Below are 11,303 nucleotides of genomic sequence, written 5' to 3' on the forward strand. Positions count from 1 at the left end.
GTGTACACACAGTCTGGTTTAACATTAATAAAAAGTCTTTTGTATTAAAAATGTGTCCATCAAATGTCAGGCAAGTAGTTTCCAACTGCTGCATTGAAAAATAGCAGTTTTTCTGTCATTCATCAAGACTAGCACAATTTTAGGATGCACAGTAAACACGAATCCATTAAAAATGTTAAACATCAGAGCAGAACTAGGTGAACATGGTCATTCAGGTTCAAATTCTAGTAATGAATCACTAGAAGTAACGGTCCCATATAGTTGATGACTTCCATTTTCTATTTTCATCAAACAGTGGAGCTGGTCTCCGAAAGATGTTATTTAGATGGCAGTCACACGCATGTTGAACAGAAACATTCTGTCAGTCCTCTCCAAACAAAGCAATGAACTCATCTACTACCAAAGCAAGAAACTGTAGACACTTATTAGTCTGTCAGCACTCCGGCACCCAGGCAAAACTCTGCCATTGAGGTATCAAGTCAACTTGTAGTTCAAGTCCAATTCAATGCCGGATCCAAACACTGCCATGTCTGACAAGAGCTGCATAACATTCTTCGGTGGTGCAATTTTAGTAACCCTGGCCACCTTGGTGTTACCTTACACCCTGGGTGACCTGTAAATATACCCAAGGTCTCCTTGTTGCCATGGAAACAATTTTTTGGTGTTCTCAATTGCCAACTACTTGGGAGGTGGTTCAACTTTGCTCCAGTTTTTTGGCTGGCTGAGTGATTGCTACGGTTACCGTTGATCTCAAATGATCAATCTGATTGGCTGGTGTACCAAGTTTTGTCAAAAGAGTTTATCCATTAACAAGTTCTGGCGACAACCGCAGAGAAATCAAGAAATTGTACACTACTCTATAACTTAATCTCAAAACTATTCTAAATACGGAAACACTGGACTAAGCATTTTTTTTAAAAACCATACAAATGCACATTATTCAGAAGATTTTAGAGGCGGCTGGTGATAATAGACTTATCATGACTGATAATCCTTTGCGCCCCAAAAGGAGTTGTTAATCAGCTTAAGGGGAAGGGATTTGCAAACACTGAGATTAATCCAACAGATAAGCCTATTATTTGATTGGCTACTTAACACAAGCTGGTAGTGTTATAACAGAGGAGCTGTGTATGTGTGTTATGTATGGGAGATTAGATCTTGCAGAATTTTCCACATTTGATAGACTTTCTTGAGATCAAGGGTTCTAAAACATTAGTCTCGACACAAGACTGGATATTATGTTCCCCTGACCAACCGGTACTTGGCATATGCAACCAAGCTGCTTATGTTGGTTCAGGGCAGTATATACTTTATAGAGATGCATAAAAATCGACTCTTGACACTTTTCCCTAAAATGTGAGGTACAAAGGAAAAGTACGGTGCAAATATATTATTTTCAATTTGAAAAAAAAAAACCCACTAACAAACTTGAAATTAGGCAATTGCAGAAGGATTTACATCCCTGTCTTGCTATGTGTGCACGTGAGGTGTCTGCTCAGAATTTCTCATATGTCTTGAGTGCTGAGTTTTCCCAAGACTGCACTTAATACATCTTGTTGATAGAGTCTTGTATCACTGCGACAGTTAGGGATAATTGCCGGTTAGGGACTGGCTGCATTGACAGGAACATTATCAAAAACTCAGGCTCTGTTAACGAGGGTTCAAATCTCATTGTGTGAAGCACATCAATTTGTGTTCTTGAGCAAAGTGCTTTAGGCCACCCCCCCCCCCCCAAAAAAAAAACATGTTTAGCATCCCCACCCACTTCCTTTTTGGAGGCTGCCTCCCCTTTTATTTTTAACTGAAAAATGATATATTTTAAACAGTGACATCATTTCGGCCTCTTTGTCTGTTGCATCTAGCCCATATAAAGCTGGCATCTAGCCCATAATATGTATAAAGCTATGTATGTAGGCCTATGTCAATTCCCGAGTCCAAGTGGCGGCCATTTAAAAAAAAAAAAAAAAGCCTGGTCGGGTGGCCATTTTTTTTTTGCTGGGGGGGGGGGGGGGGGAAGAGAAGAAAAAGGGCCTCCTCCTTCCTTTTTTTCAAAAAAGCAGGACACTAAACATGCTTTCTTTATTTGGCCTTACCACACTTGATTACCATATGCGGTTAGGAACATAAGTAAAGATAAAATGAGAAAAATCATAGTAGAGCAAAAAAAATTTGCCATTTGTCAAAATATCATTGGTATTTATTTTGCAATCTATGTACATGTATGCACACAAGTAAAGCACCAAAACATGTTGCAAGTTTCTGTACAACAGGCTAATGCGTAATAGGATTAAAACTGTAATACAAAGGATTACCACAATAGTAAACAGTTATAGGGAAGCAGTACCACGCTTTCTTTCTTAAAATAACCTGAAGGACACAAAGGCTTCAAAGCTATGAAGGCAACCATGTGTCCTTCATGCATAAGGAATCTCAAATTTATATATTTCAAAGTTATGAAATGTGTATTGTATATCATCTCTTCTGCATTGCAGCCATTTTTGAGATGCAGGATTAAAATAACAAACAACACCCAACAGGAGAAAGCACAATTTGAACATTCCTTTCAGGAATATATTTCATTCAGCCTTTTGGTAAAATATGATTTGAAATGATTTGCCAAAAATGTAAAACACAAAAAACAAGATCATACTTGAAAACAGGGAAAAAGCAAGGAAATTTGAGATCTGTACATAAAATGTGATCATGCACAAAAATGTAAATGTACATGTTAGCTTTTACATGTGTAACACAGAAAAATAGTATTGCAATTGTTTTCAATAATTTTAACACTGCATGTTATTTGGCATCATTCTCAATAAATACAAAACAATTCATATGAAACATTTTCAGCTACAAGAAATTTAGGTTTTGTTTAGTTTGTCCGTGGAGTGCAAGATCTTCTGTTGTCCTGCAGTGTATGAAAAGACTGTTATAAAGGAATGGTCAGTGGCTGAGTCCAGTCGCTCTGAGCTGAGACTGCGTTAGTTTGATTGGAGGCATGGTCTGTGGTCTTATAAGCTTCTTTGCTGCCTGGATTTTCCGAGCCATCTGCACGGTTCGGAACGAAGTATTGGACACGTATCGGGATCCCTTATTGGTCACTGTGATCATGGCTTGGTATGACATCACGAGTCTTTCGTCCAACGAACTGTTGGCCTTCTTGGTGTCTGCCTTGTTGTCTTGATCTTGAAAGAAACGTCTGCTGCTCAGGTCGTTGTTAGATTGCTCCAAATTGGTGACGTTTTGTTCAGAATATTTAGGTTTAGGTGTCCCCTCAAATGAACTCAATGGCCTGACCGGTGACATCTTGCATAATGAATATGTACACACAGAGCACCGACACGTGTTTTGTTCTAACAGTGGCTGAGTCAATGGCCCAATTAATGCAGGCAACCCAATTGATGGTTTTGGAGAAACTGTATCTGATAGTGAAAAGGCAGATTTCATATTTCTACGTGTGGATGGTGCAGCAGCTCTTGCTTTCTGTTGGTCCACACCGCCATCCAACCGAATGGTCCACTGCTTTGTCTTCTGCCATTTCTCCAGACACCGACTACATGTGCAGTAGGTGACGCTGACTGGCGTTTTTTCATTGGTCTCCTGATGGTAGTTGGCATACAGTCCTTGGAACTCAGCACACTTCAGCACCTGCATGTTCAGTCGATAGGCCCACTGCTGTATCTCGCGCATATTGGCATCCATCTGTCGCAGTGTCAGCCGACGGGATTTCTCGATGGCAGCCAGGTGTTTCTGGAGGAGATTATTCTCCTGTCTGTTCTGCTGGAGTACCTTCTTGGACAGATCCGCCATGCTGATAGGTTTTAATCGCTCTTTGATTCCTGAAGTGCGACTGTTGCCTTTTCTCAAATCTGCAACTGCAGAAATGCGAATCCTCCTAAGGTCACCTTTATGGTAATCTACTCAACAACAGTGTCTTCTTTTATACTTGAACATTTCAAGTTTCAATTCAATGCAACTCCGATGCTCCCTTTGTTTATGTCATCTTTTCCAAGGTAAGATAACTTAACTCAGAATCTGTCAGCATTCCATAATTGTCCATTGAAGCTTTGCCCCGTTTTACTTTGGTAACTTCCAGTGACAAAGCTCTGTATTGTCTTGAGTAATTACTGAGCCAGCTGTTCTCGTTTCTAAAATCACAACCTTTCCTTGTTCAAGTTTGATGTTACAATGAAATAGGATCAGAACACTTACTTCTGAGGCTACTACCATGTGATTATGAGGTCTATTTGTCCAATGAATACCTGCCATTCCTCAGTTATGAATAACTTAACTCTTTTCCACTTAAACAAGTTCTGCTTAACATGTCCAACATTCTTTAACAAACTGATATCAACCAAAATAAGCTTGAACACATGTCACTTGTTTCAACAGCTTTAAAAGCGTGTAACCAGAAACATGTGTAATCATAAAATAAATCATTTAATCAATCTAGCTGGTAATCCTGACAACTGCACTATGCAGGGGATCTGGACTACCAATCTTGATTATGATTAGAATTATCAGTCGCAAATAATGTTGAAACATTGGATTTACTTCTAGTTCTTGCAGTGACAGACCGTGTGGGGGACACCCAGATAACAGTTCAATTTACTAGTCTGTAAAGTAATCCTACATGAAAACACATAAAGCATGGGCAATTCTTTGTGCAAATGGGCAATGGAAACAGGGCTATATCTGTAGCAATATTTTTTTACAGAGGCCAAAGTGTTGCTCGAAGCATTTCATCATTATTACCCCTGCTGATAAGGCTTATAATGGATGCTACCACTCAACTGTTCCAAAAAGCAGTACTTGAGCAAGAGGATGGTGCTATGCGAAATTAAATTTGCCAAGCCAAGTTATTTTACATTTTGTGTTAATGCCGTGAATTAAAACAAAAATGAACTAGAGGTTGTAGGAACAACCACACGGTGTTGGGCTATCATGTTTGAAGCGATTATCGCAAACTTTGCCACACACATCAACTCAAAAAGCATGTTCGTCGTTTTCACTACGCCGCTAGAGGGTGCTCTAACATTTTATGACATCAACTGTAATAATTTTGGAAAGTACAGCCTAGGCAGAGACTCACATCATTGAAAGCAAGTTCACATCTTTGGCCAATTTAAAGTCATAAGGCACTTCCGGTTTCGATTTTGCACTTAGTACCCAAACTGAAGACCCTTCAATATTGTATTGATTGCCAATAAAAAACAAAAACAAATATTTAACAGTTGATTTTATATTGATTTTCAAAGATTAAATCTAGAAATCTTTGGTTGCTTGTAATATGATACTTGATGACGTCATCGTGATGGCATTACCAGAAAGCTATTTATAGCCAAATCCTGATTATATCTGTCGCAGTTGATTTTGCAGCAACTTTTTTAAGGTTTAAAGGTCTTTTCATTATAGCTTCTAGTCTGATGATGTCATCAATTTTGTTTCGCGTACAGGTCTTTCCTTCTAGGTAATCAATCACTCTGGGTTGAGACCAACAAAAAAGTATCACTACTCAGTGGTTAAAATCAGCTGCCACATATCTATCTTTGATTGACATCCACACTGCGAGAAAACAAGGATAAGGTAATCAAGAGGATGACTCAGATCAATTGAGAGTTGCAAAGGTACTTACCTAATGGCTCTTGTATGCGCCTTCAATGAGTGTTCTTGAAACCAATCTCCCTCACGCTTAGCGTACAGATCAGCCACTTGGTTGGACTGAGGGATAAACAAAAGGAAAAAAAGCAATATGAACAATACCATAGGTTGTGATGTATGTTTGGTATGCATGTATACATAAAAGTCCAACATACATACACCTGCATGGTATGACACGTCTCTTGAACATGCAGTGTTATTATTTGAGAGGCACACAGGTTCATGTTCACGTTTACAGTGGGTGGGGCTTAATGGATTGACCCCAGAGTTGTAATCCAGTCAATCGCAAGTCCATTCACAAGTCAGGTCAGAAGCAACACGAGATGAACAAGGACAAAACAATGCCTTTGCCTCAGTTCATTTGAATAGCTTGTGAGTTGACTCGGGATAAGATGACTGTATATTGAGTGTATATTCCACCTTCAGCAAATACAGATATTGCAGCAGCTAAAATCCACGGGATAGTTCAGCAACTTGAATCACAGTCGCCTGACTCTGTCAACTTGATCCTTGGAGATTTTAACAGTTGCAACCTGAAAAATGTACTGCCTCATTACTATCAATATGTCAACGTATATACTAGAGGTGATCGGACATTGGACAAATGTTACGGAAATGTCAAAAATGGTTACAAAGCTTATGGAAAAGCGGGCTTGGGCTCTTCTGATCATTGCATGGTGCATTTAGTACCGGAATACAAACAGAAACTGAAACGGGAGAAACCAAGGGTGACTCGCATCAAGAAATGGACTGACGACAGTGTGCAGGCTCTTCGTGCATGTTTTGAATGTACGGATTGGAACATTTTTACTGAGTCAAACACACTTGATGCAGCTGCTGATGTTGTCACTGATTACATCAAGTTTTGTGAAGACATGCTGGTACCTGTCAAGGAAGTGAAAACATATCCGAACAGTAAGCCCTGGGTAAACAAGGAGATCCGGAACCTCTTGAGGGAAAAACAACAGACTTTTAAAAACGGCAACTCATCAGATAGACGGAGGATCCAAAATGAACTCTCTCAAGCGATTCGTTCAAGCAAGAAGAAGTACGGCAAGAGAGTGGAAGATCAGTTCCGTGCCGGGAATCCTAAGGAAGCATGGCAGGGCATGAGATCTATCACAGGGTCAGGGAAAAATAGTCAATCTGTAGTACCACCTTGCGACGTACCATCATTCATAGAAGATCTAAGTGACTTTTATGCTCGGTTTGACAGACTGGACTTTAGAGCCCTTCACGAAGAAGGTCGTAAGACCCTTGAGAGTCAGGTTTGTAGTAATGACTTCATAAAACTGGATGCTACTGTTGTTGAAAATACTCTGAAACGGGTAAAAGTTTGTAAATCTACAGGACCAGATGGACTCTCTGGCAGAGTTCTTAAACATTGTTATAAAGAACTTTCATCAGTTTTTTGTGACCTCTTTCAGTGGTCTTTGGATACCTGTCAAATTCCTAAACTGTGGAAATCATCAACTTTGATTCCAGTGCCTAAAAAGCCTAAGCCATCAGTACTCAATGATTATAGGCCTGTAGCACTTACGTCAATAGTAATGAAGTGTTTTGAACGCATTGTAAAGGATATTCTTGTCAGTCAAACAGGTGCCTACATTGATCCCTTACAGTTTGCCTATAGAGCTAAACGTAGTGTCGAAGATGCTATCATTACACTTTTGCATAGCGTCTATAGCCATCTTGATCAACCAAGGACGTATGCTAGAACATTATTTGTGGATTTTTCTTCGGCCTTCAATCTGATCCAACCCCATGTTCTGACTGGCAAACTGAGAGGGATGAATGTGAACCCCTGTTTGATTATGTGGATCGGTGATTTTTTGACAAGCAGAACGCAAAGGGTGCGTTTCATGAATTCCCTGTCTAATGTTGTTCATAGTAATACAGGGGCTCCACAGGGGTGCGTTTTGTCCCCAGTGCTTTTTACTCTTTACACTAGTGACCTCAGAAGTGAAGACCCTATGTGTCCTATGATAAAATATGCAGATGACACCTCACTGACAGGGTTGATTAGTCATGACAATGAGACTGGATACAGGAACGAAATTGTTAAGTTCTGTAATTGGTGCAAAGATAACTTCCTAATATTGAACACGCAGAAGACGCAAGAAATTGTTTTTGATTTTAGGAAAAATCAGAATGTTATCAAACCTGTTGTAATTAGTGGTGATGAAATCCAAATTGTGACAGAGTATAAGTACCTTGGGACGTACATTGATAGTAAATTGAATTGGAATGTGAATACTCTTAAGTTATGTGCCAAGGCTAGTCAACGGCTCTTTTTCCTGCGGAAATTGAAATTATTTCATGTTAATCGTGATATTATGTTGCTTTTTTATCAGAGTGTCATACAGTCCGTCATGTCTTTTTGTTGTATCGCCTGGTTTAATGGTTTGACTGTTGTGAATTCGAACAAGTTGAAAAGGATCACTAAAATTGCCAGCAGGGTCATTGGTGTTGATGTTCTGGACATTCAATCAATGTACCACAATGCTCTTGAATCCAAACTGAGAACCATTATGCAAGACAATACTCACCCACTCCATTCGTTCATAGTACAAAACAGGTCAGGTCGAATCCGTCAATTGAACTCTCGTACAACACGACACAACCTTTCATTTTTACCCAGTGCAGTTTCACATTTTAACAAGAATTATACTAGATAATGCTGTTTTTATAATCGTGCTGTAGTGTGTTTTTAGTGCAATCAGATTAGCCCTTATTCTGTCTTATCTCATAATATTCTTATCCACCCCTCCTCACACATCTACCCATTTGTGTCGGGTTAAATTAGTAAATTGAAATCTCGTTAACACGACACATTTTTTCCCCTTATTTTTACCCAGGGCAATCTCATGTTTTTAATCAGACTTATAGTAGATATTATGCTTTTTAAATCGTGATGTAAATGTGTGTGTTTATACCCCTCGTACATGTAAGTTTCAACCCTTTCCCTGTTCCCTTTTCCCCCGCTCATATCCCCCTGGCTTTCTAATCCCCCCCCCCCCCCCCCCCGGCTTGCCATTGTGTCCTTCCCATTTTTCGTCTTTATACATAATAGCTCTATTAATCCAGATATTTGATTTATTTATTTAATTAGGCTCAATTTGTTGTTCTATTTCTGTTTACGTGTACTCTTGTCAGTGTTCTTATATTGTTACGCCTATTTGTACATTTATGTAATATGTTTTTGTTTTGGTTTTTAATGTGAAGTTTTTAAGTGTTTTATACATCATATTTGTGTGCAGAACGAGGAGACAAGTTTCATGTTTTTACATGATGAGAATAAATAAATAATAATAATAATAATAATAATGACTTGTGACTGACTTGTGACTGACTTGTGGTGACTTGTGACTGACTCCATTACAACTCTGATTATCAGCTTTCACACTCACCGCTGTGACAAACTCCTTGTGTCGGCCATAGTGAGGGTTCCATTCCACCACGCTAATGTCCCATTTCATCATGCCCTTCCTCTTGACCCTGGGATAGTGGACGCCAGGATTGTCCAGGTTGATGAGGTCCAACCCTCGCCGCCTGAAGCAAAACCAGAATGCACTTAGCTACATACATGTATGGAATACGTGCACAAGTACCCCCTCAGCAGTTAGGAATCTTGAGAGAATTGGGATCCACCGGGAGGGACTCCTGAAAACATTGCCATCGGCACCCGACACCCATGCCAACATGCTAAGAGTTTGTGCAAAATCATGTCTAGCGCTCCTTGAACACAGACATTTACAATTGGGGAACTGCCAATGTCCATGTAGGGCTGGATAGCTTAGTTGTTAGAGCACTGGTACGGTAATCCGGTGGGTGCAGGATTAAACCCTTCTTCAGTCAATTTCCTTGTTCAACTTAAAAATAATTATGGTGCACCTACATGTAGTCAGCTTCCCTTTGATAAAAAGTTTGTGGTTTATTTGAACATTTACAAAAAAAAAGCCGTATCCTCTCTGTGTGATCCCTGTTGGCTTTTTCCCAGGTTTGCGGCATTGATAATGCTGCAAGCATCACGACTTTGGGCAATCTGGAGGTTGCAGGTTCAATCCCCGCTTCAGTTACTTTCTTTGTTCAACTTTAATCAATTAACTTTTCAATCAAAACTATAAGTTGAAATAAATCTTGTATGCTTCGCACAATAAACATGGGAAGAAGTGTGCACATATTGTGTGTCTCCACCACTCATACGCTCACAAAGGGTGAAGTGTTATCCACTATTGCACTATTCATGCAAACTAAGGGGCGTACTGAGTTATGTGCCTTTTGATGTGAGGAAGGAGAAATTTATTTATTTTGAAGACACCATTGTTCATTTCTGATGCACTGTCAACCATCTACCCTCAACTTACCCAGCCAGAAGGGCAAACTCCCCTGTGCTGTCCACCGCCATCGCTGTGGCCTACATGCAGTGACACGTACGGTAAGAAAATTATATAGATGAATCTGAATTTTATATACAAAAATCTTAGTTAAATTCCCAAGATCATTAATGTGCAGTGTACATGCACACATGTGTATGTAATTGTATTCATTGACCATTCATTGCCTGATTAATAAACCCAATTGTGCAAACATTCTGCGTACACAGTACATTTGACCATGGAGCATTTTATAGCCCCATGATTTGACTAACCCGACGGCTGTGGAATGTCGTAATCAACATCAATAACTGAGGTGCCCTATGATTGGCTGATATCAATATTATAAAACTCCCGTATGCATTTTTGTGCATATTTTTTTGCGGAATTGAGGGGGGGGGGGCAAAATCGTTTCTGTTGCTGACGTTTTGCATTGTATTTTTTGTTTTTGGCATGGTTTTATCAGAAAATATGGAAGAAAGTTGCAACCTGACCCCACTTCTGTGATTGTGTACAAAGTCTATGAAGAGTCAAGAAAAGTTTCCTAAAAAGTATTTCCTAAAAAACTAGAAATATTTCTCAGTCCCAGATTCATGACTTATCATCATTTTTGCAATGAAAGACCTTCATTGATATGATTATAGGCCATGATATAGGGGAGGATAAAGTGGCGTCATATTGCACTTTTTCCGAAAATTTCTAGGTAGTGTAGGCCTACTGTTACTAAAAAAAAATAAGATTTTTTTTTAAAAACCTGCCGGGGGGGGGGGGGGGAGAGGTGCACAGGCCCCCCCCCCCCGCAGTCTTGGCAGTATACGCTGCGCCAACGGGTTTTTTTTAGCACTGGCTGTATTCTCACCTACATTTTTATACGCTGGTTGCTGTCGTGAAGTGACAAACGTCATCTATGGTGCTCTACTTGTGCAGACCCCCAGACTTTTCTAGGGGTATCCTCTGCGTTGTCCCCGCCCCGAATCCCTGCCTAGCCTCCCGCGCCGCGGTCAATGAACTTTAGTTTCAATCATCATCATACCAGAGAGACAGAGTCGAACGAAGTCATATAGTGCCGCATGTATTTTTCTAAAGGCAATACTCCCCTATAAACTAATGAAATTAGTCCTGCACTTTTTTTACTTTTTACACAAAAATATAACAAACTCACCTGAGACTCTCGAAAGTAATCAACCGACACATTTTCGTTGCTCCAGTGCGCCGCCATCTTGACTTTTATTTTAGCTAGCCTGCTGTGATTATAAAGAGCGCCCT

At 39.8% G+C, this 11,303-nt stretch overlaps 1 protein-coding gene across 1 annotated transcript in view; it reads right to left on the reverse strand.

Moving 5' to 3' along the window:
• Positions 1 to 11,297, reverse strand: part of LOC119737926 (GATOR complex protein WDR59-like) — a 32,917-nt gene extending 21,620 nt beyond the window's left edge. The window contains exons 1-4 of the mRNA XM_038212594.1: positions 11,200 to 11,297; positions 10,029 to 10,078; positions 9,072 to 9,213; positions 5,636 to 5,721 (exon numbers count right to left, since the gene is read on the reverse strand). Of these exons, the coding sequence (XP_038068522.1) occupies positions 5,636 to 5,721; positions 9,072 to 9,213; positions 10,029 to 10,078; positions 11,200 to 11,256 (335 nt within the window). The 5' untranslated portion in view covers positions 11,257 to 11,297. The remainder of the gene's footprint in view (positions 1 to 5,635; positions 5,722 to 9,071; positions 9,214 to 10,028; positions 10,079 to 11,199) is intronic.
• Between the last annotated feature and the right edge of the window lie 6 nt (positions 11,298 to 11,303).

This window comes from Patiria miniata, unplaced genomic scaffold (assembly GCF_015706575.1).
Source record: "Patiria miniata isolate m_02_andy unplaced genomic scaffold, ASM1570657v1 HiC_scaffold_3, whole genome shotgun sequence".
In the NCBI taxonomy this organism is placed as follows: domain Eukaryota; kingdom Metazoa; phylum Echinodermata; class Asteroidea; order Valvatida; family Asterinidae; genus Patiria; species Patiria miniata.